General features: G+C 50.6%; 8 protein-coding genes across 8 annotated transcripts; 3 read left to right on the plus strand and 5 right to left on the minus strand.

Moving 5' to 3' along the window:
* Positions 1–435: 435 nt before the first annotated feature.
* STEHIDRAFT_116466 (uncharacterized protein) lies at positions 436–1,143 on the minus strand (the record flags this gene model as incomplete). The annotated part of the gene is made up of 3 exons (XM_007311300.1): positions 436–625; positions 677–926; positions 1,005–1,143. 3 exons carry the CDS (start codon positions 1,141–1,143, stop codon positions 436–438), a joined length of 579 nt encoding a protein of 192 aa, XP_007311362.1.
* Positions 1,144–5,698: 4,555 nt separating this feature from the next.
* STEHIDRAFT_126445 (uncharacterized protein) lies at positions 5,699–7,627 on the minus strand. The gene is made up of 5 exons (XM_007311301.1): positions 7,401–7,627; positions 7,171–7,268; positions 6,443–6,564; positions 6,202–6,256; positions 5,699–6,014 (listed from the first exon to the last, which is right to left on the minus strand). The coding sequence occupies exons 2-5, from the start codon at positions 7,182–7,184 to the stop codon at positions 5,858–5,860; spliced, it is 348 nt and encodes a 115-aa protein (XP_007311363.1). The 5' UTR covers positions 7,185–7,268; positions 7,401–7,627; the 3' UTR covers positions 5,699–5,857.
* Positions 7,628–9,234: 1,607 nt separating this feature from the next.
* STEHIDRAFT_44268 (uncharacterized protein) lies at positions 9,235–11,003 on the plus strand (the record flags this gene model as incomplete). The annotated part of the gene is given in 7 exon segments (XM_007311243.1): positions 9,235–9,294; positions 9,357–9,514; positions 9,570–9,694; positions 9,707–9,759; positions 9,815–9,859; positions 10,642–10,796; positions 10,856–11,003. Coding segments are annotated over 7 exon segments (744 nt in total), but the record flags the coding sequence as incomplete, so codon positions are not given.
* Positions 11,004–12,296: 1,293 nt separating this feature from the next.
* On the plus strand, positions 12,297–14,000 carry STEHIDRAFT_106174 (HET-E; the record flags this gene model as incomplete). The annotated part of the gene is made up of 2 exons (XM_007311302.1): positions 12,297–12,953; positions 13,083–14,000. 2 exons carry the CDS (start codon positions 12,297–12,299, stop codon positions 13,998–14,000), a joined length of 1,575 nt encoding a protein of 524 aa, XP_007311364.1.
* An 887-nt stretch (positions 14,001–14,887) lies between these two features.
* Positions 14,888–15,382, minus strand: STEHIDRAFT_126446 (uncharacterized protein). Its single transcript, XM_007311303.1, has one exon. The coding sequence runs from the start codon at positions 15,128–15,130 to the stop codon at positions 14,918–14,920; it is 213 nt and encodes a 70-aa protein (XP_007311365.1). The 5' UTR covers positions 15,131–15,382; the 3' UTR covers positions 14,888–14,917.
* Positions 15,383–20,109: 4,727 nt separating this feature from the next.
* On the minus strand, positions 20,110–21,324 carry STEHIDRAFT_126447 (uncharacterized protein; the record flags this gene model as incomplete). The annotated part of the gene is made up of 4 exons (XM_007311304.1): positions 21,115–21,324; positions 20,682–20,848; positions 20,460–20,622; positions 20,110–20,335 (listed from the first exon to the last, which is right to left on the minus strand). Coding segments are annotated over exons 2-3 (220 nt in total), but the record flags the coding sequence as incomplete, so codon positions are not given.
* Positions 21,325–22,012: 688 nt separating this feature from the next.
* STEHIDRAFT_126448 (uncharacterized protein) lies at positions 22,013–22,969 on the minus strand. The gene is made up of 2 exons (XM_007311305.1): positions 22,520–22,969; positions 22,013–22,327 (listed from the first exon to the last, which is right to left on the minus strand). Exon 1 carries the CDS (start codon positions 22,963–22,965, stop codon positions 22,720–22,722), a length of 246 nt encoding a protein of 81 aa, XP_007311367.1. The 5' UTR covers positions 22,966–22,969; the 3' UTR covers positions 22,013–22,327; positions 22,520–22,719.
* Positions 22,970–25,435: 2,466 nt separating this feature from the next.
* Positions 25,436–26,794, plus strand: STEHIDRAFT_69356 (phosphatidylserine decarboxylase; the record flags this gene model as incomplete). Its single annotated transcript, XM_007311254.1, has 2 exons — positions 25,436–25,666; positions 25,721–26,794. The coding sequence occupies 2 exons, from the start codon at positions 25,436–25,438 to the stop codon at positions 26,792–26,794; spliced, it is 1,305 nt and encodes a 434-aa protein (XP_007311316.1).
* Positions 26,795–26,799: the final 5 nt, after the last annotated feature.

A 26,799-nucleotide genomic window follows, 5' to 3' on the forward strand; every position in this document is an offset into this window, starting at 1 on the left:
CTGACTCTGAGCGTTTGGTGTGCGCATTGTTTGTGCGTGCCTGGTGGCCGTGTTGATTGATTTGGAGGAACAGAGAAGGAGCGAGAGAAGGAGAAGAAAGAGGCGTCGGAGGTTGAGACGAGGCGATGTGGCGACGCGATGAGCTTTGGATTGAGGTGGCGGAGAGGTCCGGACCGGCGTGGGCCGAGTGGGCGCTTTTTTCTCTTTTCCTCAACGACGACGATCGTCACTCGACGCTCTCTACGACCAACAGCCATCGCGCCTCAAAGACAGGCTCGTACTAACCTGTACTAACCCAGGCTAACCCGTACTCTCAGCTTCTCTCGTGACTTAGCTCCTGGTATACTCGTGGCTGGGTGCGTACTGGGACTCCTCGTTTCTGCACGCTCCTCGTCATCCACAAACTGGCCTCTCCAAGCTCTCTCCTACGCCCACTCATCCTCCATCTATGGTCCTCGCGCGCTGTATGCGGTTGAACTCCCGACGATCTCTGTTGCAGCTCCAACGAGACTCCCACTCGTCTCCACCATCGTACGTCTCCTTCGTGAGTGGATTCTTACCATCGTTATCGTTCTCTCCATATCGAACTACCCCTAGCTGAGTCGTCCCCTTTGATCCCCGATCTCTTCGTCATGTACACGCTGGCCTCTGGAAATACTCATCTAGTAACACTCACCCTCCATCTATGGTCCACGCGTGCTGCATGCGATTGGAGGTTAATGGCCGGATGCGACGATGCGCTGCTACTCGTACTCGCCTCCGCCCTCGTACGTGTCCTTCGTGAGTGGTCTCTTCCTCGTCGTCTTTTTTCCCTCCTGAATCATCCGTCCCCAGCGAACGATCCCTCCATTCTCGAGCCACCACTCTTCCCTCGTTACCACGCCTCCGAAGTAATGTCGCTGGGTATTCCTGCTCAGTACCCACAACTGTTGGCGATTTCACTTCCGATGAAGGTACGTGTTCTCAGCTGCCTTTCCTCCGTTTCTCTGCGAACTGGGTCGTACTTTGATCTCGGATGTATCCGTCCACACGCTTTCGGATGTATACGCCTACACGCCTGCTGGTGCCTCTTAGAGGTCCTCTGTTACCCTTAGTCTGCGTCCGTTCGTCACTTGTCTTTGGGTCCCGGGTGACGTATGCCATTGAAGGCCAGAGAACAGGTCGTGCGCTTTTGTCTTTCGTAACTCGTATTCTCCTTCGTGGTAAAAGTCTCGTCGTCGTGGTCTCCTCGTGAATAGCCTATCTGCAGATGATTGCTCCCCCATCTCATTACTCCAAATCCTTCACTACCACGCCTAAGGACAACTGTTACAGGATAAGACACCATCCATATTCCTACTCGCATCTTGTGGACCCTTCACTTTCGATGTGCTCGCTATCGTTCTTGAACCGCCTCTTCTCCGTTTTTCCGTGGACTATATGCTTTTGATGTCAGAGTTACTCATCATCCGTGCGCTTGTCTTTGGGGTCCTCTGTACATATCGTCATCTCCGCATTACGGGTGATACATGCGCTTTGAAGACTGGACTGTACTTGGTGCGATAATAAGGCTAAAGTTTCTTTACCGCAGCTGTAGCCTCAACGCTCCGTCACTGGGCTCGTTGTTCAACTCTGAACGACGTCTAAGCTTAGACGGGCGCTTCTCCGAGCGTTCGATTCAGATGTGTCGCCGGCGGATAGGTTTCTTTCTTCTACATCGCTTGACTTGAATCCTTGTCCAGATCTAGGTGTTCATACCAGTGAGGAATCATGTTCCGCTCAGTCTCATTCACATTTTTCTCCGTGTACATTACGCTAAATATAATACCCTTTGAATCTAACGCTCTCCTCTCCGACCATCATACTCCTTCCTCGTCCGAACCCTCCGATTAGACCTCGCTGTTTCACATCATGTCAGCCAAGTAACCACCGTTGAACAAATGGACAGCCGGTCTACTTGCATTACTGACATCCACAATCCATCGATAAATGCACTTCTTCATTCTCTCTCTCGCTGCATTCTGACCGGCGCCTTCGCCTTAGTATACAGCCTGCCTGCATGCGTCTTTGGTCCCATTTCGACCATGCCGCACAGCTATGCATATAGCGTACCTCTTCGTGCCTAGCTTTGGTATTGGGACTCGGAACCTGGGACTTGACTTGCACGGTGTGCGAGGTCCTTGCACTTGGCCAGCATATGACGGAATCGCAGCCGACTCGGTTTTTGATGGATTGATTCCGTTCGAACGAAGAGCGGAAAATCCGCTTGGGATTCTGGGAGTGGCTGTGATGGTTCATCCTTCTTCCTTCGTGAAATGGTTGTGTGGTTACATCTAATGATTTGGGATGAGTCGTTGAATACGAAGAGCAAAGACGGTGAACTATGTGTCCCGTTGTATGTTCTCCTGAAAACGTCTATGTCCTCCTGCTCATACTTCTTTATACTTTGATCGCGGGTGATACACGGTCATACTTCCATCCCTCCGGTCGATGCTTTTCTGACGTGGATTATCTGGTTTTTGGACACTGCATGGCTATCGTCGTCAACAGACCAGTCTCGCCTGTTTTCTGTACGCTTTGAACCCCTACGTGCGGTGTATGCGCTTTCAAACTGGAGGCTCGACTTAGTACTGGATTTGGTGGTGAGGTCTATGAGCGCAGAATCTTGAACCTGGGCTGTATCTATTACGCGACTCGTACTTGTCTCCGCTCTCATCTGCGAACTTCTCCTTCGTAATCCTCTTGGTTCCCTCCTGATAACTCTTCGAATTACCGGCACAACTCTGTCACTACCGCGCCTCGGAAAACTGCTACTGCTCCTTGCGCTGGGTACAATATCAACATCATTGCGCTACTTTTGGTGGTTTCACTTTCACTTTTGAAGACACTCGTGTTTGGCTCTTCGGTCCTCTGTCTGTCTGCGGACTCTACGCTTTTGTAATTCCATTTCTACTTGTCATCCTATACGTTTGTCTTTGGGGTTCCTCTGCTACCCTTCGTCTACCCTCGCTCGTCCTTCCTCTTTCCATCAGGGCGTGCTGGTGCTGAGGCCCTGGATATCCGGCACGATAACACAGAGTGATTACTTCCCTCTACTCTGATTCCCTCAATCAAGTAGGGAGTAATGGTCATATCCCGTAGGATTCTGTGGCGATTCTTCTTGTGTTGGGATCGGAGGTATTGCTGCAGGATGAGTTTTGTTATTATAAGCTAACCAGCTACATCAAGTCTTCTCAAGAGCTTAGTGTTAGTGTCGACATCGGTGATGTATCATGCTAAGCTCAGTCTTACTTGTATGTTTCTCCTGGTGCACATCGCTGACGATATTCCCGTTCGAAGCTAAGATTATACATGTCACCTCGTCACTTTCTCATCAACCCACCTCGCAACCTCCCTCCATCCTTCCTCGTTATTACCACTAGGGGCCCACTCTCAATGAAAGAACGTTCGCTCGCGCTACTGCTGGTCGAGTCAGATGTCAACGACGACGCTGACTCCGACGGTGATAACGATAGCATCTCAAGGTCTGGGTCGACGGGAATGTCGCTCGCGGACGGTAGGACGCCATCGGGATTATCGCCACAATGTTCCACTAAAGCCTATCGCCACAGTTGGTCCAGCCTTAATCCTGAAATATTAAGTCGGTAGATGACAGAGGATGTGTGAATATGAGAAGTGACTAGGAAGAATCGTACTGGGGGGTGATGAGACAGGAATGTGAGAAGCCACGGAAGCGCAGGCTTTCAGCGTGTAAATGGGCGGTCTCACGGCGCGAAGCTATTTCCAACGTGAACATTCTCTTTTACGAATTGAAAGGTTTGAAAAAGCACCACCGTAGGCATGGGCATGCAGTGTCCAGTATGCAGCGATACGTTTAGGTGATGTGCAGAACGAGAGATCTTTTGAGAATCGATGTGATTCCTCGTTTCATGAGGACCAGAGAAATGAGCGGAGAAGAATGTCCGGATAACTTGGGTGACGATGCGTGGTCGCGGACGGAGGAACGAGGACAAGCAAACATGCGTGCGGCACGCATCGCAACGGAAAAGAGCTAGAATGAATGTCGCCTGGTGACGAGTCCCAAGCACAATGACACGAGGAACGAATATACACAAAGCTATTGACTGAGGTGATCAAGTACTGAGAGCATACAGCCCATGAACTACCGTGGTCACAATTGTGGTGGGCCCAGTTAGGGCATAGTTCACAGATCACAAAGGACAAGACACAATAATTCGAGGTGGAGAGCCTCAGAGTCTGAATGGTACAAAGCGGAGTCATGATCAGCCACTTGGCCATAGTTGAGAAAAGTGCATCCATATGTATGGAATTGCTCGAATCCGTTGAGTCCGCTGAATATACACGGTCGTGGGCCACAAGAGTGACCATGAACAAACGATACAGCTGCACAAAAAAGTAAACGTGCCGTCTCGAGTACGAGGAATGCCATCCACGCTTCCGGCACCTGGTACACCCACATCCAGTACCGCTTCAGCATGCAGCGAGGACTTGGAAATGAGGGCCTATTGGCGAGATTTAATGAAAGGCAACTTCAAAGGAAATGTGTCGCGGAACCCACATATCGTTTAGTGGGTGCCAAATTCTGAGCTAGACGTATCATTTGGTTGCTGACGAGCAAGCGCTTCTGGGACGAGGGCTGGCAAAACATTTATCTAACCTCCACCGTGGCTTTTTGAAGCACCAATCAGCGAAGAAGGTTCTGTGCACAATCTGTGTACCAGCATTAGGCGTAAATGCGCTGAAGACTAACAGGGCCCTGCGATTGGGCCGATCACCAGTCTCAAGTCTGTTAAAACGGCTGCAGATACCGTGTATGTGCGAGGAGCAGAAACCACTAAGCCTGGGTCTGAGGGTTGATCGTTCGAGATTGAGACTCGTCTCATCGTCTCGATGAGCAAGTCAAGTATTCCGTCGCCAGAGTTCGGTATGTCCTTGGATAGACATGCAGAGCGTAGGATCATGCATGAGGTGGGAGGTGAAAGCTACGAGTCCTGAACGATCGGCAATGGAGCAGACAAAAGATGAGACGTGGAAGTAGTTGGGAACGGGCCGTCAATGTCGACGGATATGAATGACCACAAACGGAGGCCGTGTATACCAAGTATGTCGAGGTCGTGCACAGTGTACCGGAAGAGAGACGGACACACGAGATTCCAGAGTTATGTGCGGACACAAATCGAACACTGTGAGTCTGTAACCCAGAACCGAGCTAGCCAGAATCTATCAGCTAATTGAGAGCTATTCGAGGGCGAAAAAGTCAAAAGGATAAGAGCAGTAAGCACCGAGATAAAGCAATAATGCGGTGGTCGTTCAAAGAACCATCGAGACAGCAGTGAAGGAGCTAAGGCTAGTGGTGAGGGCCGACGAAGAGGGGCGAGAAAAAATGGCACCGTCAGCCGATCCCGGTTCCGAGTTGGGCCGTTTCCGGACTCCCGCAATACGAATTTCTTTATCGCCACAATCGTGTCGCCACACCGCATCGTCTCACCTTCCTTTGCTCCGCCTCTCCTCCTCAAATGTACCCACACAACCTGCATACCAAAGCTAAGGCAGCGCTCACCATACGCCCACGAGATGCTAGACCCTACGACGCGCGGTATCGAGGCCCGTTCGCACTCGCAAGACAGCAGTAATTCAAGAGGAAAGTAGAACCTACGAGCCTCGGCCCCTCTACACCACCTCACCGTTGTCATCTCGCTCGACGTCGGCTGTCAGATCTCAGCGCTTAGCAGCGCTATGGAGGAGGATATGGACCCTCTTCTCGCCCTCAATCCACCATCACTACACCTCCGGCTCTCTCATCTTATCTACGCGCAAACCGATCATGGGTCTTCCGCCAACTGTAACGCTCTACCGGTCAAACCGTCTGCCTCGAACCCTTCGGCCTCCCATCCTCAACGCTACAATGTGTATGCTCCATGGCGAGACGCTGGTAGTAAAGGAGACGATGGAGAGTTGCGGCAGCGATAGTCCCGGGGAACAGAGCTGCGGTGGGTAAGCGTATAGTTGAAAGGGTACGTTTCGCTCTCTTTCATGACTCTCGTTGTCTCCTCCATCCCGTCTCTGTTCCTCGTCTTCCACTCCTGCCCCATAATTTTTTGTTTTACTTGTCAATCGAGCGCTCTGCTTGAACGAAGAGTTGGCGACAAGCGGATACTCGACCAAGGCTGTTCTGACTTTGGTCCTTTGTATACTGCACAGTTTATCGATACGATAGAAGCCGCCGATCTCTGCACGGCAAACGGGAAGTTGCCCAGTAAGCTCCTCCTATCCTTCTCTTACTCTATGTATTTACCCTATCATTTTGTACCCAACCATGCAGTCATCCTTCCCCTCCGTGTCCTCTTACACTCCACCGCCTCCCCTTCCTATGTATTTCCACTATCGTATCTATCTGCTTCTACCTTTCATCCTCGCGTCTCACTGGTTTTTGCGTCAACAGATGACTCTCTCCTCCAATCGATATTTGGATGCGAACGCATAATCGCCTCCTTCGACAACCACGCCTCCGCAAACGCTTCGTCCTCCCACGCGATCTCATCGAGCTGTAGCGTAATGGTATTGGTACGTTTTTCTCATTTATTCATTCGGTTGTTCTCTGTACGACCTCAGCTTCATGCTCTCAACGCATTCATCGTTCCCTTTCTTACGTTGTCGTATCCCACATTCAAATAAACGACATTCCGACCCTCTCTTACCCACATCCTTTGCGTTGCATTTTCTCCCAACCTTTCCCCCACTCTTTGAGGCATTTTCTCTATCAACCTCCTTGTACCAATTTTCACCATTCCTTTTTCACGGCTACCGACTCGTCTACTTATACCTTACCACCATCCTCGTCTTCCTTTTCTTCCTATGCAGACATTTCGCTACCTATCACATCAAGTACATCATGTCTTGTCGCCCTCGCCCTCCTCATCCATGTTTTGCTACCTTCACGCGCCTTTCACTTGCGAATATATCCGCTTTTCTACCCTCCTCCGTGACTCCGACCCCGATAACATAAATATATCGCTATATCTTCTAATCCTTCAACAAATTATACGTCGAATGATCTCACTTTGCAGCGCACTCCCTCCTTTCGCCCTTTGCTTCTTCGCGTCTCTCCACCCTTTTTCTATCCACCTGCGCGATCTTTCACTGGCTGCCTGCTTACCTCCTTGTACACAGATCAGCGATTGCATTCCTTACATGGTCCAAAAGGGTAGTAGATCACATACCGGTGACGATTCCTGAGTATGAGGGAGACGCTCCGTTCACCGCAGTATGTGAGTTACATTTCGATCCTGCGTCCTCTCTCACCCATTATTTGACCCATTTACGTGCCATCACCACCTGTGCTTGGATCTCGTGTGTTTGCCTGCGCGTTATGTGCTAATAAAGGACGCATTCGCATTCAGGACTAGGGCACAGACAACATGAACGCTCATATGTTAGTAGCTAGAATGCGAAATTGGCCCTCGAGAAGTCCAGTCGTTGGTCGGGTTGCCAATGCATACGTCCACGCTCAGCTTCCCTGTGCATTTGTTTCGGATATAAACGCGTTTGGATCAAAGCAACATCGGGAGGTATCTGTTCTTGATGCTCGAACCGACAGTTGTTCATTCACTTGGGTGGCACACAACGGGTATGTTGGGTCTACGGCGTCGTGCGATCGCCTTCGTTGATGCTAGATGCACCTTCCTTATGCACCACGACTGATTCATTCGCACCTTTAGTCTAGGCTATACGCCAAATATAATCTTCGATCGGCATGTCCTTTGTATTCATCTACCGCAATATCCTCTTCGATTTTTCATTTTTTTCTTCTTACTTCGAACATGTCCCCTCAAGTGCTATATTCCAAACAATTTGGAGTCTCGGGACTCTCCGGCATCCGACACAACAATACTAGACGTGGGAGATACCGCCGATGTGAACAGGAAGACAGTTGAACCCCTTCGCCCATGAGGCGTGTACGTCTTTCGAATCAACTTCCTTCCTCAGTCGACCCTCATCCAAGTGTCCAGGTAGGAATGAGTGTCGAGCGCCGTTCCATTTCCAACAGCCACTATGCCGATCTTGATTATTTCTGCTACGAAACGTTCGGCTCTCCAAGTGAGGCTCGCTTACGTCACAGATACAAGGCAGCGGGCAAAGTGCTTTAAACTTGGCTGGAGGTACCGTCCGAGTCACTCTCCTGTGCATGAAATCATTCAATGCAGTCTTGGACGTACTATCGTTCCTTTTGGCTTTAAGAGCCTTCTGATCCACTTCGAAGCAAGCACCAGCTATTGCGTTCTAGCCTTGTTCTTTAGACATTGAAGTCGGCGATGTGTTTTTACAATGTGCAACTGAGCTTGTACGATTGTTGGGTCACCCGTGTTTTGCGCGTGTTCGATCTCAAGGTTGAGTTCCCGAGGGCGGTCATAAAATTGGCTTGCTATTTCGACTCTGCACTCCCATGTTTAGGAACTGAGTGGCCTGAGCGCCCTTTTCCACGACAGCCCGCAGTACCATGACTTGGCCATCACCGTAAGTTGTCTAGCGTGCGATATTGTTAGCTTTATCTCACTACGAACGCACCACCGTATTAATCGTACGCGTTCTGAGCGGAGTGCTCCACTCCCATGAAGCCTCATGTACATTAAATATAGGCCCGAGGGTTCCATACGACCTTCAAGTCGAAGGCGTCAATGGGCAATTCAGCGGGATGTTATCAATCTAGACGCACACGAACGCTTTGAAAGAATCATGCTGCCAGCGGAAGGCAATGGTGCCTTCACGAAACAACGTGGTATATGCGTGCTGGGATCCTCTCACGAAAGAAGGTGTACATGGTCGTCCCTTCCCTCCGACGCGAGCTCGCTCACACCTTACGCTCACTCTCTCCCTCTTGCCTCCCAGTCACTTCTCACTGTAAATCATCTTACACTGCTATAAGCTATGGAGAATACGAGTCTTAGCCTCGAAGAACAGCTGCGGGCGCTTATTAGGACAGAGCTCACTGAAGCGAAGGTCAAGCTAGAGGAGCAATCGCGCCTCAGAGTTGGTGAACAAGTAAGGGCCGCTGTGTCTCAGGCCGAAGAGAGTATGAAGTCGGAATTTGAGGAAAAGCTGAATGCTGCTGCTGCTGCTGCGACGCTTCAGCGTGATCAGGAGATACGAGCAGCCAGCTCGCTGTCGGAGGAGAAATTGAAGGATAGGATCGAGAGACTGGAGGCGGCTGTTGCAGAGGCGCAGAAGGACGAAGACGTTGGGCCAAGAAATCTTGTCGTGTGTATTGATGGAACTGCAAATCAATTCGGCGTAAAGGTACGCACGCGGCTCAATCACTCCTGCAGCAGCTTTCCAATACAGCATCCCGTTGCTCACAGAACTCCAATGTCGTCGAGCTCTATCACCTCCTTGTGAAGGACAAGCGTCAGATCACCTTCTACAACAGTGGTATAGGGACGTATGCTAAACCTTCCTGGCGTTCTTTATCCTATTGGAGGCAAGCCATCGGACACACCATCGACCTCATGATCGCGTGGTGCGCGCTCAGCAGCTAGCCGTCTCATGAACATTCGAGTCTGAGTCATTTCTAGGAACTACGAAAGAATAATACAGGAGGCATACCTGTGGCTGTCGGAGAACTATCGCGACGGGGACCGTATTTTCCTATTTGGTATGCTTGGTTCACATTTTGTTTTGCGCGTGGAGCTGATCTTTCGTTCTCGTTGAGGATTTTCTCGTGGAGCATACCAGGTCCGATGCCTATCAGCCATGATTGACACTGTACGAAAGCACTGTCCAATTGACTCCAGCATACACTGACGTATATCGGACACAGGTCGGTTTAATTCATCGAGGAAACGACGCACAAATTCCGTTGTATGTTCTTTTCCATATTGCGCAGCATGTTATTGACCATCAAGATGACAGTGCATATGAGCTGTATGCCTCTACCGGAAAGGTTTGCCGCACTGTCCTGGGTACTTCTATATGTGAATATTACTAACAACGATTCCACTGAACGATAGGAAAACAGCACGACCACCGCGGTGTGGTTAGTTAATGTGGTGTTCTGGTTGGGAATACCTGCGATATCTTTCACGCTTACACTGTTCTATGACCGCCCCGTGGCTCAATTTCTCTGGGCATTCCTTATTCTCGTCAAATGGTTCGTATGTATTGTGGCTGCAATACTCGTGGCATCCACCGTCCTACTACTGTGAGTCCTTGCTCGATCGCAATGACTCTCGCTGACCGTTGAATATTACTAGTCTTGGAATAATTCCCTCGTAAGTCAGCTCCGCCCCGTGGATGCGAATGATAACATATCATCATCTAGCCCGCAGGAAGTATACACCACTGGCCTACAGGTTGTGCTCATTTTATTCCGACTTTTTCGATGTCGTCCTAACACCGCTTTCTTACTTCATAGCTTACCAACAACGGCAAGACGAAGTGTTTTCAAGATATTTACTCCAAAATCTCTTCGTAAGTCTTCACTTAATCGAACAGAACATGCCTTCCGACCGATTAACCAATTTTGAACTTTGTCAGCATGTCCATTCACATGGTGAGTATACATTGAATTCGCTCAACACACACTCCAACACGCGCTGCGACTATTTTGCTTCGATACCGTAGTCCAGAGTGTTTAAATTTTCCAAGGGGAGGCTCATGGCTCATACGGACGTGAAGAAAGCCACTAGAGTGAATGATGTTGGGAGCAACACAGAAGATGTCAGTGACGACCCGAAAGAGATGGCTAAACGATTCAAAAAGTCTTTCTCTCGGGAGGTACGGGTACATTTTGTGGGAGCATGGTCCGTACTCGTCTGCCTGATATTCCACCACTCCAACTCCTCACGATTGAAATACACAGGGATACTGTATCTTCCGTTGGAATCGTTCGTGACAAGGTTCTACCCGGGACGACTTCGGGTATGAAGCACGTAGCCTTCTTCCGTCATGCGTTGGCCCTCGATGAGAGACGCGTTAAATTTCTTCCTGAGTATGCGTACGAGGGTAGCTCCTTGCTGGATCCCAAGGCGGCAGATGCAGAAGAAGAAACCAGAAACCGCTCCAACACAACTCGTCATGAGGTTCCACCCGGGATGCCTTTCCGCAGGAAGCACGTAGCGTCCTTCAGTCGCGCCCCGGCCCTGAACGAGAGACGCGTCGGATCTCTTCCTGACTATACGCACGAGAGTAGCTCCTTGCCTGATGTGCATAATAAGGCAGAGGAAGAAACCAGAAACCGTTCCAACACGACTTTGATACCGCATACAAAGGAGGTATGGTTTGCGGGTACGCACTCGGATATGTGAGTGTGCAGGTCGGAATGTTGATGATGCTGCTCGCTCACCAAATCACAGAGGCGGTGGAAACATTGAAAACCCGGAGATGAATCGCAGCGACCCGCCCTTGCGCTGGATGTCGTACGAAGCAACGGCAGCAGGCTTGCGTCTAGAACCGTTCACGAGGGAATGGGAACTGCAACCAATGATCAACGTACACGAATCACTGGCAGGTCCATGGTATATACTCGAGTGTCTACGTTTGACACATCTCACATACGACGGTTCAAGTAATGTGACACGCTGGTACGCAGCGAAATCATGGTTTGTCATAGCGTCACTCACGTCTACTCTCTAGGTTTCATTGCGGCGCTGGCCGGTACATTAAGCCTGGTCAAATGCTCCACAGTTCGGTCGTTGGTGGTGCTAAGCAGGGAAACGGCTCTTATGAGCCGAAAGCGTTACTCGATAAATTCAAAGGAAGTGACATCAGGCTGGCGTCTTGGTCTGAATTATCTGGGATGTCGATGAGCGATCTACCCGGCTACATAGAGCGCGACCTTTACGATGAAGCAGAAGGGATCGTGCATGGGATCTCCTCTGCCTACGATCATATCCAGAAATACAACAACATCATAGACCTGGTGAATCGATTTGGTGCAATGGTATCTTCTCGTGTGTAATTTCGTCGTTGCCATGTTTCGATGACACTGATGCCTCTACTTAGGCGATGGAGCTCGGGCCTTACGCGAGATTCCCAGAGCCAGAGACACTCTTCAAGTCCACGGACATTTTCCTCTGGATGTCCATCTGAGCATATTCCGAATCAGTAACCAACTGTATATCTATTCTCCCCAAGGTCGGTTCCACATTGATTACGGCAAGACCCGGATTGTACTGATTCACCATTCCTAAGGCATCGGACAGGTGCCATCATCAATTGCAAGTTCTCTGAGCGGAGGAAATATCGCTATGGTCAAGGAGTTCGGCAATGCGATCGAAATTCACAGCACGACGGATCACAAAATGCCCGCCAAATTGACGAAAACACTCAACGGACACAAGTCTGCGGTACTTTCTCTTTCCTTCTCCTTCGATGGAGCTTTTCTGGCGTCTGGTGGTCTTGACCACTACACTCGAGTATGGAGTATTGGAACCTCTGAGAGCTTGCGTGTCATAGAGCATAGCGACGTTGTTGGATCCGTTGTACTGTCCGCAGATGGCACGCTCGTGGCCTCCGGATGTACGGACGGCAAGATTGTCATCTCGAATGTAGCCTCGGCCGCACCTGTCGTGGCCACACCCTTGGATCACGCGAGCACCATCACGTCCCTGGTGTTTTCATCCAACAACTCACTCCTTGCTTCTGGATCGTCCGACGGGACAATCCACATCTGTTCCCTATCCGGAGACGACACTCCAGATCCTGCTATAGCACCGTTGAAGGGCCACACTGCAGGCATCATCTCCCTCGCCTTTTCCCCGAATGGCCATCAACTCGTTTCCGGATTTTACGACTGCACGGTACGCGTCTGGGACCTGCAAAGTAGCGATACCCACGTTCGAGTCCTGTATGGCCACACAGGCTGGATCACATCACTTGCTTTCTCCCCGGACGGAGGGCGCATCGTATCTGCGTCGACTGATTCGACCTGTCGTTTGTGGGAATCTCAAACAGGTCGGGTGATTCATCCTTTAATCGAACCTTTCGACGAGTCGGTCTCTTCTATCCACTTCTCGCCGGATGGGACGAGCATCGTCGCTTGCTCCATTGACGGTGTCATGAAATCCACGAGCATCGACATCTCCGAGATAAATCACAAGTGCCTCTACGGACACACCTCTGGCGTCAACTCCGTTGCATTCTCTCCTGATAGCAAACACCTCGTATCATGCTCGGACGATGGCACGATCCGCGTCTGGGACGTACAAACCGGGACAGAATCTCTTCGCCCACTCGAAGGCCATACAGTCTCCGTTATGTCCGCTCAATTCTCTCCGGGGGGTTCCCTCATTGCCTCCGGTTCGTACGACGGAACGGTTCGAATTTGGGATGCGGTGACCGGGAAGCAGAAAGGCGAACCCCTGCGAGGCCATACCAGCGTGGTCAGATCTGTCGGATTCTCGCCGGATGGGAAACACCTCGTTTTAGGTTCTCGCGATCGCACTGTCCGTGTATGGAACGTCGAAACGAGGTCCGAGGCTCTCGAGCCACTCGTAGGGCATACAGATTTGGTTTGGTCCGTGCAGTATTCGCCAGATGGGCGATATATCGTCTCTGGCTCCTCTGATGGGACAGTACGTCTTTGGGATGCAAACACGGGGAAGGCAGTAGGGGAGCCATTCCGTGGTCATAACCGTACTGTCACTTCTGTCGCATTCTCACCCGATGGCACACGCATCGTCTCCGGCTCCTTGGACAGCACCATCCGCATCTGGGATACAAAGACGGGGGAGGCGGTGAGAGAGCCCTTGCGAGGTCACACCAACTTTGTCTTGTCAGTCGCATACTCTCCGGATGGGAAGCGGATCGTTTCTGGCTCTGTGGATAAGACAGTCCGTGTCTGGGATGCGGAGACGGGGAGCGAGGTTTTGGAGCCTCTGAGAGGCCATACCGACGCTGTGTTGTCTGTCGCATGGTCGTCCGATGGAAAGCTCATCGCATCGGCTTCGGAAGACAAGACGATTCGGCTTTGGGACGCGAATACGGGAGAGTCGATCAAGTTTTAGTGGGATGTCCGAGCGAGTGGGTATTATTTCGACAAAAGGGTGCTGGTACGGTTCATTGTTTAGAAGCGTCATCGTTTCCTTACTGTGCTGACTTTCTGACTTTCAGGATGTTTCGAGGGTTATTCACTTCGTGATCCATCCGTGCCATTGCATGACTAAATATTCCGATGCTTCTTAGTCTCTTTTCCTTTCCCAGTTTCCAGTTTCATTCACGCCATACACCTGTATCCGGTTTGTCATCGACCTATATTTGTGTGCTGCGTGGTTATCGTTTCGTTTGATCGAGTCCCGGTTCTGTTTTGTACCATTCATAGGCTATTCATGACCAAAAAGCCCTTATTATGTATATCCTCTCTGCCTGCCTGTTGTTGCTAGCATGTCCCCGTCGTTGGGTTACGGTGCTCACATTGAGGTCCACTGTTTTCGCCGAATAAGTTCTCTAGTGTTCTCCGACATGATACAGTCCGAGTATAATGCGGCGCCACACGAATAACGTACTGTTGGTTCTGATCCAACACGACAATCACTTCATCGGCTCTCTGGTCCTCCGTTTTATTGTGGATATATGCTTGATTCCTGTATGTAAATACTTACCATCAGGCTCCCCAGTTTGCACACGAAGACAATGAGTCGGAAATCAAGCAAGATCAAAAAGCGGAGTGCACGAATAATTGATACATTGTAGTGCCACAGGGAATATCCACAGAACAAAGGCTGACGAAATCGAACTCGACCCCTATGATTGTGAACAAAGTATTTGATCGCATTGTTTCCGAGGCATCATATAAGTAACATAGCGAAGGGTCCAAATATAATGTCGAGATCGATGTTATGAGAACGGAAGAAACGGGAGAAGTGTGTAGAGGACATTGGAGAGGGGAGATGGTGTGAAAGTGTGAGTATACGGTTCGTAGCAGTCACCGTGTTCCGTTGTCCACGCGAATAAGATGGGAGGTTGAAAAGCGGACAGAATAGAAATGAACCTGTGATTGGAAGCCGACGCGGAAACTTCTCGCTAGCAACAGCTCCTGCAGTGAATAAATCCGTACTTCTGACGTCCGTCGACATCCATCGTTCCGGTTGAACATATTATGAGGGTCATATGGAGTCGAACAATCGTCGTCTGACATGGTCACCTCAAGTCGAAGGTGAGATGTGTGGCGGTGGCGACCGTGGCCTGAGCGTGCGTGCCTGTGCACGGGAGTCGAAGACCTGCATGAAAAGGTGAGGTCCAATAGTCCACGATTAAGGACGCACGCATACGGTAGGACTAGAGAAATGATGCACTTAAATAGGAGATCTAACCTCAAACGGAGCAAAACCGATGATTATATGCGTTAACGAACGATAAATAAGCATCTCCCATCTCCCTATTCCACTAACCTCTCTCGAATTGAGAAGAAGAATCTTCAGCTGAATAGTGTCGTTGATGGAAAAATCCTGTCGCGGTGACATCGATGGTGGAAGGAGAGCGTTAGCGGGCGGTATGCGTTGGGGAGAGCGAACAATGGGCACTGTGACGGATGCAGAAGTCGGTATATAGGTGGATGCAACGGATCTCGAGCTGGAAACCGACCGAAGGTTGGGCTCCGGAGATTGATGATAGATCGGGGCGTAGTGCGAGGCATGGTGTTCGTCGAAAGTATGTTGTTAGGAGAGCTGGGGACCGAGGAATTTCGTGGTGGCTGACCTGAGACGACGATATTCGTCAATGCCGGGCATCACACTAATCTGGCGGTAGGAAGATAGAAAATATTGGTGCAGAAGAACAGGGACGTGGACCTTCGTACTGTTCAAAGCCCACCAAAAGCAAAAGCATTGGATTAAGAAGGCTGGCCGTGATATCTACCGAAAGAAACCTACAGTCGCTAGTAGCGATCCCTTAGGACAGATGCAACGAAACCTGCGTACGTACCGCGCTGATTCCACGCCGTCCTTCGGGCCGCTCGTCTATGGTTTCCTCTTCTGTTACACCGCCCAAGGAGCCATTGGGACGGCTTCATCTCAGTTCAGTCAGTTCCTTGGGTGTGGATATTTGAGGGGCTGGGCGAGAACGAAGTCGAGGTGAACGCTTTGAGGAACAACCGGTTGTTGATAGTCGGATCGTTTGGAATAGCCGCGTCGTTCGCGATGCGCCCGGTAGCAGAAGTGGCTCCAGCTGAAAGTAGCGGATTAGGTATGCTAAGAAGACAAGGAAGGTCAGTATTGTGCGGAGCAATTGGGGAATAAAACAATCGGACAAGCCTTCACACCGACACCTCGAGAAATCTTCGCCTCATCTCATCCCATAATCACGGCCATTCTTCGTAGTGCGACGTTGTGTGGCGATTGATCAGCGTAGATAGTGAACCTATGTGTGTCGTAGGTGGATGCGCAAGTATGATGACGGAGTAGTAGGGTGAAGGCCGGACCCTACGAGTGTCCGTATGTGGACGAGAGTAGTGGAACTCGAAGAGGCGATTAGAACCTACGCATGATGACAAGAGGCGGATAGGGGTTGAGAAGGGAGGTGAGCGATGGAGCTACGAAGCGGGATGGCACGGAGTGCGGAGGAGGTGATAGACTGTATGACTATTCGACGTAGCTGAGGCGGAGGTTGTGGGAAAAAATGCTAGCGTACCTACAACAACTTTGGATTGAGGTGGCGGGGGGCCGGAGCTCCGATCCGGCACGGGCGTGGTCCGACTGGGCGCTTTTTTCTCGACGACGTCGATGATCGTCGGTCGACCCTTTGTACCAACTTTGCACGTCCACCAGCCATCGCGCCTCGCAGATGCTCACACCCGTACTCTCAGCTTCTCTCCCGACTTAGCTCCCGATATACTCCCGTCTGGGTGCGTACTGGGACTCCTCGTTTGTGCACACTGTACCCTTTTGACCTCGGCTCCTCGTCACCACACCCTGGCCGCTGGAAGCTCTCTCCTGCCCCCACTCATCCTCCGTCTATGGTCCTCGCGCTGTATGCGATTGAACTCCAGAATATATCTGCTGTAGCTCTAAAGCAACTCTGACTGGTCTCCGCCATCGTACGTCTCCTTCGTGAGTGGAGTCTTATCGTCCTCATTGTTCTCTCTATAATCATATATCCCCCAACTGAATCGTCCATTTTGATCTTGGATCCGCTCGTCATGTATGCGCTGTCCTCTAGAAGCACTCATTGAGTATCACTCATCCTCCCTCTATGGTCCACTCGTGCCGTGTGCGATTGAAAGTTGACGGGCTGGACACTCGACGTGATGAAAGGATCCATAAACGCGAGTTTTTCCACCTCAGCTCCAGCTCTTCCCTGGCTCCTACTCGTCTCCACCCTCGAGCTTGTCCTTCTCCCTCGTGAGTGGAGTCTCGTCGTTATCCCCCCTTCCTCTTGAGTCGTTTAGGCTCAGACGATTCTTCCCTCCGGTTTCGAGTCGCCACAACTCCTTCACTGCCGTACCTCAGAAGACTAACACATCTTCCCGCTGGGTTTCCTTCTCGCGACTTCTGGCTTCACTTCCGATACGCTCGCTGCTGATTCTGAACTGCTGGTTCTCTGTTTCTCTGCGAACTGTACGTCTCTCGACCTTGGATTTATTCGTCATCCGTACACTTGTGGGACCCTCTACTACCCTCGTCAACGCTCACCTTCCATCTCTGGTCCACTCATCCTGTATGCAATTGAATACCATGCAGATCGCAGCTTTAATTCTTCGGTAACTCGAACCTGCTACTGTCCTTAGTCGTCATAGTTCACTCTGAACAGTGTAACATCTAGGCTCAGATGAGTTCTTCCTCCGGTTTCGAATCACTACAAATCCTTCACCACCACGAGTCGGAACTGTTGACGGCGACTATCACTGGTCCTCGTGCCCTTTGCAAAGTTTTGCGACCGCACTTCCGATACGCTTGCAGCTGGCTTCCGAAGTCCTTGTTGTCCTTCATTATCTACTGGTCGGCGACACAGTTACCTTTGGAGGCCCTCTGCTACTCTCCTTCCGCGCTCACTCGGACTCCATCATATCAATGGATTACGGGCACTGTATCCACTTTGAAGGCCAGACTGTACTTGACGCGATGATAAGTTTAAAAATCATGAACTTTGGTACTGCAGCTGTAGCTCTGAAGCTTCGAGACTGGCCTCGTCGTTGTTCTGTCTTCAATGACATCACGCTTGGATCAGAACGGGTTGAGTTTTTCTTCCTGTATTGGGACTACCCATAATTCGTGCGTCTTTGGAGGTTGACATTGACAACACAATTACTACGTTACCTCGAAAGAACCGTGTGGCGCGTGCTAATGACTCCAGTCAGGACCGGAGTATTTCGGGCAACATCGGACGACACCAACGGCGCTCGCAAGGATGGCAAAACAATCACAGAAATAAGCTTGTGTCCCACAGTATACCAAAGTGGTGGATGAATCGCAGGCCGAACGGATGTCTGTGGTCTGTGAGTGAAGTTTTCGACTGGGGCGAGCATCAGAGCACGGCAATCCGTCGTCTCTGAGCATCGCGAGCCTTCGACAACACTGAGAGCAGATGGTGCTTTTATTTCGTGTCCGAATGGGATGTGTCGCTGCCGGATCGGTTTGTCCTTATATCTCATCACGCTTGGATCGGTTTCTTACCGGTATATTCTTGCAACTCTGAAACAGGCGCTGTCTTGGTAACGATAGTATATTCGGCTTTCTTTCTTGTATATTTCGTCGGCTAGGCTTCCGTTCAGATCTGACTTTCTACGACGCACATTCGCACGGACGAATTTCGCCTGCCTTTCGTCGAGTACCTAAGAGGACCTTGGTACTTCCAGCCCATCAACCTTGACGACCGCACGGCTGTCTCGGATTAGGATGAAAACACAGCAGCAACTCTTACTGGAGCACCAGCACGACACCAAGATGTATTTCCAAGTCATTTATTATCTATCTATACGTAAGGTAAGATCTCGAACTCGAACGGAGGCAAAACTGAATAACGGCACACGACCACGACCCGGCGCTATCCCGTACTCGATCCCCACCCTATCAAGAGGCCATGAACAGCCCATGTGCGGATGTATGCATGGATGTATGCGTATCAGTAAGTCATCGAACAGCTCTACTGACATGAGTACGATTGACCGAGGGGGTCGGTAGTACAAAGACCAGACAGTTGCATGTATGTATATATGCGTCAATCATCAATCAATTCATGAAAAGTCAATCTTCTCGAAGAACGACACGGAGAACTCGCTCGAAGTCTCTCATACAGAGCAAACGCTTGAAGTAAGAGACGGAGCAAAGCCTCTATGTCTTACAGATTGCAAACGCTCGATGTCTTATACATCGCAAGCGCTCAATGTCTCAAGCGGAGCAACCGCCCGAGGTATAATGGAATAAATGTTCTTCCTCCCTTCGTTCGAAGTCCGCGAACGCATGCTTCGAACTAATTCCCAAACGCGATTACGAACGCCCGAACACGAACGTGAGCCTACGCCTAGGAAGTCAACCCAACTAACCAGCGATCCATCCCATTCAGTCAGCTCGCTAGCTAGCCAGCCAACTAGCCGTCCAAGCCAGTTCAACACAAACCGACCGTTCATCAGAGACGATGGCGATGACGAAGCATCAGGATGGGATAGGATGTGTTCAAGCGCGTTCTGGGATCAAGACCGAAAGGAGGCGTGTTCCGCACACAGAACTAAGCTCGATCTTGACCGCTCCACCATCCAAGGAAGATGGAAGGAAACACGAGGAGGAACCATGCGAGAAGGACCAGCCGAAAACAATCAGGGAAACCACTACGAAAAACACAAACTCCGCAACCCCTCTACCCCAAAAGAACCCGTCGAAACAAATACAAAATAAAACCAAATAAACGCACAGTCTGCTGCCCCCCGATGACCTCTCTCATATTTAGAATCTTTCTTGAGATCTGGCCGACGACGCGTTCGGTGCCGAGGAGAGTTATGTGCGGATCTGTGGGACACGACGACAATGAAGATGGATGGCTCTTTAGTGCCGTGCGATATCTGAGCTCGGAGAGGAGGAGGCGGTGCGAAGGGGGTGCGAAGGGGGTGAAAAGGATGAAAGATGGACAGGGTGAAGGATGGGAAAAGAGGGGCGAGAGGTAAGCGATAAAGAGTGGTGAAAGGGATGAAAGACGAAGAGCGAAGGATGAAAGATGAGGGGTAATAATAAAGTATGGTGCATATATCTCGAGAACGACACTGAGATACTGTAATTCCAGAGAGGAAAAAGGAACAAAATGCACCGATCGAACCAATCCCCTTTACATTCGAGCTGGATGAGCTCGTGCGAGGAGGAGGCGGCGTTTGCGGAGGCGAGGTTGTGGAAGGAGGCAATCATGAGTGAGGAGCCGACTATGGGGGAGGATTCGTGAGTCAGCGAGTAATTGGGGAAGTGCAAGTGATACGGAGAGAAGATGAGACTGTAATGAGGATGAGGAAGTCGGGACAAGAGGAAAACCGAAGAAGGCAAACGCACTGCATGCCCGGTTGAAATCTAGTCACTTCATATCATCTTCTTGACCGTGCAGAGATCAGTCCTGTCCATGGTCTCCATCAACTGTGTCGTGTGGAACGCGAGCATTTTGTTACGGACGGTGAAGAGCGACATTTGGCGCGCACCTCTAAATTCTGTCAACATTCTGTCATACCATGCACAACGGTCAATACAGGCGCATATCCCGTCCTGGAAGAAACGCACCGTTGCGATCCCGCCAACTGAAAGCCTGCCCACGACACCGCACCACATCCTGCCCGCGTCCTGAACGGCCGGACTTCCGCGCTCGATTTTTTGCCGATAAATAATGTCATAAGTGCGGGTGCTGGGGTAGACATGGTCGAGGTCACTTGGAAGCAGGTGGTGAGCTACTACTTGAAGGCGAACACGAAACGTTCAATCTATTTCTTGCGTGGCTGATAATAATCAAGGGAAGGTGAGTTTGTGGCTCTTCTCGGTCGTCGTGGCAGTGGAACTCGGAGAGACGAGTGGGATCTGCGCATGATGGCAGGGGTTGAGATGAAAGTTAAGCGACGGACTTACGAAGTGGAATGATACGGTATATTGAAGAGGTTGAAAACTTTGTACGTATTCTAATGGCTGGGCAGAGGTTGCAATAAAAGTAATGCTGGCGTACCTCTAATTTGTCTCATCCATCTTCCCCTACTGGCAGCCCATGCGCACTTGAGCGCTGTCTGCGTCTACTCTAGTGGAACTTATAGCCTCCAACCGGCTCCAGAATTCAGCATCAAATCCAACAAACACATAGTTGCGCCTGTCTGTGGAGAAATTGGGCTGCCTTTCAAGTCGTGGGGTGAAGATTGACTGATATGTGCATGAACAGTGGGACGTGCGGCCTCGTGTGCTCCGTTGGCTTCGATTGGTCCCGAATCACGGTCTATGGTTTGATTAGATATTACACAGTGTATGGTGCAAACGGCTTAGTCATCACCACTTTTGTACAGCGGCCAATTTCGTCGGCGAAAGTCGAAATCCCCATTTATTGAAAGAAAATTCCTGGCACCCCCCTTGGTTTTCGGAAAATAATAAACAAATGAATTAAATATTATTATTTTGCGGGGTGGCCAAATCCAAAAGTTCATCTTTGCCAGTTTTGAGAATTTGGATAATCCCTCTAGAGGAACTCTTCCTTACATCAAAAGGAGTGTTTCTGGAAGAGGGATAGTGAAAATTCTCAAATCTCGGCCCGCGGCACCGTCCTCAACGTTGTGTACAGAAGTGGCGGCGTCTAAGCCGTTTGCACCATAGAAGCAAAATGGGAGTCTCCCGAATTCGGGTTCTGTCTAAGCGGACGCTGGTCGAGGGATCGGGGATGATGGAAGGGAGGACGAGGCAAGGACGAGGCGATGTGGTCTGCTGTGGCGATTGTGGCGATGTGTTCGGGCCGGTTCGGGACGCAATATTTTTGGCTACGTCATGTTCGTTTTTTGTTCTCGTTTTCTCTCTCTGCCACACACTATCATTACAGCTACCTCCGCCACGATCTCTTGGACAGCCTCCGACAACCTCGAGCAGTCCTCGACACCAACACCGATGCACCGTCCAGAGTATTGTCAATATGCATTAGTGTCGCATTGACTCCTCAACAGGGCTGTTTTCCTACCCCATCACTCTTTGACGCACTCAGCCGCACTCTTTGTCCTCTCCGTTCTCTAACCTGTTGTCTTACACCATCATGGATTCTAGACCTGGTGCAGACAAAATGGATTCCCCAACATGTGTAGGACCTGCTTCTCGCCGCCTTGCGTTACGCCAACCTACCTAAGATGAGGTACTTATATGTCGCTACGAGCAGGAGATGATGGAAAACGAAGATAGAACTGTTCGTCGTGCGTCCACCTCTTTTCTCCGTCCTGATTCGTTTGGTTCGGGAGGTGCGGTGTGTCGTCTGTCCGACATGTTGATATTTGGGGCTATTATCTCCGAAAGGTGATGGTGAGGGACATTGGCGCGGACATGATGCATACCTCCCATCCTCATTGAAGGAAACTGATAAAAGTCGTTTGCCTCTCGTCTTATAGACCCATGGTAACAGAGCATTTCCATCGTGCGCGATGCATGAGTGAGACTCTACTTTGCTCTCGCGTTTCGGATCGGATGCATCACTGGTGGTTGAAAAGCGTGTCTTTGCAACGCGCTACCGCGGTGACCTTTTCTGATTGGACTCTGTACATCTCTTAGCTCGGACTATGCTCTCGAATGGTCACAGTTCCGACCGTGTTTAATTTGGTCCCCCAACCGTTCCGATCATCCCACCTCGTATATCTCCGCCTAGCCTTGAAAATAGGTGAAGGCGATAATGAGGCAGTGTGGCGCGTGCGGAGATATCGATGTGGCGCAAGTATCTGACCGAAGCTGGCATTATCCCTGTGCTTATTTTCTGTATCACAGTTTCCTCAACGACGGCGACGGCGTCGCCATCCACAACCTGACCAGACGGTCTCCGATAGATGTCAAGAACGACCATTATGATCTTACTTCAACTGGTTCGTAATCGTCGTTTCTGCAGTTTTGCTCTCGAGAGCTGCATTATGAACTGCTCTTGTTCGGTTCTGGGTTGGATCGAAATGTGGCATCATCATCTGCTCAGGCTTCCTAACTGCTTCGTATTGTTCCCCCACACATTCGTGCGCCTTTGACCTCAGCTACGGTTCGAATCCCGGCTGAGTTTCTTCGCCTCCTCTTTCTCCTCGTATGCCCGCCAACTTCCGATGACCGATACTTTATGATTCAGCTCCATCCTCTCCCAATCCATCTCCGCTGATTATGACTCCTTTCTAGATCTTCTAATACCAGCTTGTCAGTCAACGCAGTCCCATTGGTTTAAACATTTGTACAGGCCGAAATGTACAGTCGAGGTTTGGGAATTCCAGGACCCAAACTACGCCAAATTATTGCGCTTGGACCGAATGAGCCTATGCATACCCGACAAGGTCGTCTATTCCCGATGGAGCTCGTGGCGGTGGTCCCGTTCGCGGGGCCACTCGGGATGATTCTCTCCAGCAACGAACGACCAGCGTTATTTCGTCCCTCCCACCGCTGAAAAGATATGTTCAAAAATATAGGTGCTCTCAATCGAGCTCTAAACTCTCCATTCACGAGGCCTCGAGGCAAACACCGACACTAGCTTATCTGCATAGGCTCTCCGCCACACGCCACACGATGCCGAGCCTCGTCCAGATCGAAGCTCGCATCCACATCAAGGAACATACTTATTCCTCCGTCGCAAAGGTATTCAGTCATACCTGGACATCCGGGCTTGTGGCATCGACCCTTGGCAGTGCTTACTCGGGCTGCATGTGCACACCTACCGTCGCCTCTGCCCGTATACTCGCCAATACAATCTATCTTCTGGAGATGACATCACTTCTCGACATCTCTGTGCAGCTTGTAATATCGAGGTTGCATTAGATCGATTCCCAGAGGCGATGAATTCGCCTCCGGCTGCGATTGAGTTGCTGATGGTAATGCTGGTACATTAACAGCCAGCCCCCTTCCTTTATCGTATGTTCGATGCTCCGGGGAAGGTATAGCGGCTGAATGATCTTCGATCGCGCTGCCACCGCTACTCCTGCATATCCTCACCCATACCCGCGCCAGATAATATGGGGTGCCATACCGTATATGGTGTGCGTGGACCCTTCCTATACCCATCTGGAATGTCATTTTGCTCTTGGATAGAAGTAGCGTATGCCAGTCATTCGGCGTTCCTGTGCTTGGCGCATTCAAGGGGTAGTCCTGGTGGTCTTACATCGGCTCGAGGCAGAGGCAGTCTCATTTATCCATCACAATTTATCGCAATAAGAGCAAATGATGAGATCACCGAGACTAGAGGTGCATCGGGGGGAAAGAACGGAAAGTGGCGTTAAGAACACGCACCATCGCTTTTGAATCCCGGACCTCGTCGGGGTCGGGGATCCGACGTCTGCAGCGGTCATTTGCTCCTTTCAACCTATAGCCTCGACAGTATCAACGATGGGGAGGCAGTATCCAATTGCCTACGCTCCCTGGGTTGTAGGGCTCGTCTGCGCAGAATAGACCGTTCTCGCCCAATTTTCAACGCGATGTCCTCTGACATACTTGCATCATCAAGGTCGAGAGCCTACAATAGCGCAATTATATCTGCCTCGCGTCTTTACTTGTCCGGGGCTCTATCGGCATGCGTCCTGTTCGGTTCTCCGCTGACATGGCCCCTTCTACATATACGTGACCGTTGGATGATGCTCATCCCCGGAGCGCTTGCGGTCGAATTACCTTGCTAGCATACACGTGTCAGTGGTGGGTTGTATATCTTGAGTTACTGGAAACGCCCTTCAAGTAGGGACCTATTGCTCCATCCTCTGGAGTGGAATATATTGCTTGGTCCGGAGTTATTGTTCCACGACCAATACTTTCATCTCGTAGGAGTGCGATCAGTGCACTTTGTTTACCTCAAGATACACGGTAACAAGTGCACATCATGCGTTATGCCTTGAGTCTGACAGGGTGCAGCACGGAAATCGCGCATATAATACTCCGCCAACCTTCGTCCTAACTTGTGAAATGAACTCCATACGTGCTTCATCAGCTACAAACTTTTGGATTTCAGGATCCTGCATGCTTCACCCGTCGCACAGATACATACCCGGAAGCGAGCGGATACACGAAAGCGAGCTGCCACAGATGATCGTCGCACTCGCTTCCTCATCCTGGCTCGCTTCCAGGTTGAGCATTGCACCGTCGACTTTTTCCATTTCAGATGTCGTCCGTTTCATTTCTGATAATTACCTGCGACATTCACTGCCCTGTGAAAGCTCCGGTCCAGTACTCAAATACTTCCCCTGTGCCCCCACGGTCTGCGACGCATTGTGAACTACGAAGACGGCAGGTAACTATTATTCTTCATTTTCACTCACGTTTCATCTCAACAAACTGACTGTTAAGAACATGATAGGATAATGCATTTATATCCCAAGACCGCCCTCGTTCGCTACGGCGGATGGCTTCCTCGCAACAGGGAGGCATATGAGATGTTTTTCGCTCAGCTCTCCACCAAGGTTTCGGCATATCGCCAGACTGTATCGACTCACATAGAAGCTGTGGCAGACTTTGAACGCGCCGTCATCGCCGATCCGGAGATGGTCAATCTGGTCGACCAAATGTTTTCCCAAGCTGAACCCATAAATTACGTATGTTATGCCACTTACTTCCATGCCACTCACTGACGGGCGTGCTTTCTCTAGATTGAGGACTTTGCCTTTCTTCTCCACTGCCTCGACATTCTACTCCTTGAACCCCCTGGCTTCCTGGAGAACGCACCGCTCGACTTCGTTGGGACGCCACTATGCGTCTTATTCGACGTTCTGAGCAATACCGGCGCGGCATACGATCTCTTTCGAAGGCCCGCATTCAACGTCGCTATGAAGAAACTACTCGATGCTCGTGGCGCATATCTGAAGTCTCCGGAATCGAACAAGACGCTTACCGACCAGAGGGGAGGGTGGTTCAGTGCCGAAGGTTTGGAGACGCTGGCGGGCGATGATCGTGGGGAATTCAACGTGACCTACCTCTGTCCTAAACCAGACGAGATAAATCGCGGGTTTCAGTCATGGAACGACTTCTTCACTAGAGAGATCCAGGGGTCAGCCCGCCCTATCGTCTCCGATGCCAACCCCGACACAATCCTAAACGCTTGCGAGTCCGCGGTCTTCCGTCTGGCCCGTAACGTCAAAGCTCACGATAAGTTCTGGCTGAAAGCCCAGAATTACTCTCTCTGCGATATGCTCAACGGTGACGAGTGTGCCGCAGAGCACTTCGCTGGCGGAACAATCTACCAGGCGTACCTCAGCCCCTACGATTATCACCGCTGGCGAGCCCCGATCTCCGGCACCATTATGAAGACTGAGATCATTCCTGGTACCTATTACGCAGTCCTACCGGACGAAGGCGCCGCAGACGACGACCCAAACTTCGAGCCAGGATCTCCTTACGGTGCTCTCGTCCGCTCTGAAGCCTGGATTACGCAGTCCGCCGCTCGAGCCGTCGTCTATATACAGTCAGACAATCCCAAAATCGGCCTCGTCGCGTTCATCGGAGTTGGGATGGTTGAAATTTCTACTTGCGTTGTGTCGGTAGAAGTGGGGCAGAGGGTCAGACAAGGAGACGGGATTGGGATGTTCCAGTTCGGTGGATCCTCGCACGTTCTGATATTTGGTCCGGACACCAACATCACGTTCGTCGAGGATGTCGAGAGGGATGGTATGGTGATGGTCAATAGCCACATCAAGGTCCGGTCCGTGCTTGGTCGAGTCAATTAACCGAC

The sequence above is a fragment of the Stereum hirsutum genome (assembly GCF_000264905.1).
Source record: "Stereum hirsutum FP-91666 SS1 unplaced genomic scaffold STEHIscaffold_25, whole genome shotgun sequence".
In the NCBI taxonomy this organism is placed as follows: domain Eukaryota; kingdom Fungi; phylum Basidiomycota; class Agaricomycetes; order Russulales; family Stereaceae; genus Stereum; species Stereum hirsutum.

What these genes read in the sequence shown, in the direction of transcription:
- STEHIDRAFT_126448 (XM_007311305.1), bottom strand. Translation starts at nt 22,965, where the DNA reads ATGGTCGTTCTTGACATCTATCGGAGACCGTCTGGTCAGGTTGTGGAT.
- STEHIDRAFT_126445 (XM_007311301.1), bottom strand. An exon ending in CGATTGGAGGAGAGAGTCAT is followed by an intron (nt 6,257 to 6,442) that starts CTGTTGACGCAA and finishes GGAGGAGCTTAC; the next exon opens with TGGGCAACTTCCCGTTTGCC. An exon ending in GCTTCTATCGTATCGATAAA is followed by an intron (nt 6,015 to 6,201) that starts CTGTGCAGTATA and finishes AGCGAAACGTAC; the next exon opens with CCTTTCAACTATACGCTTAC.
- STEHIDRAFT_126446 (XM_007311303.1), bottom strand. Translation starts at nt 15,130, where the DNA reads ATGTCAGACGACGATTGTTCGACTCCATATGACCCTCATAATATGTTC.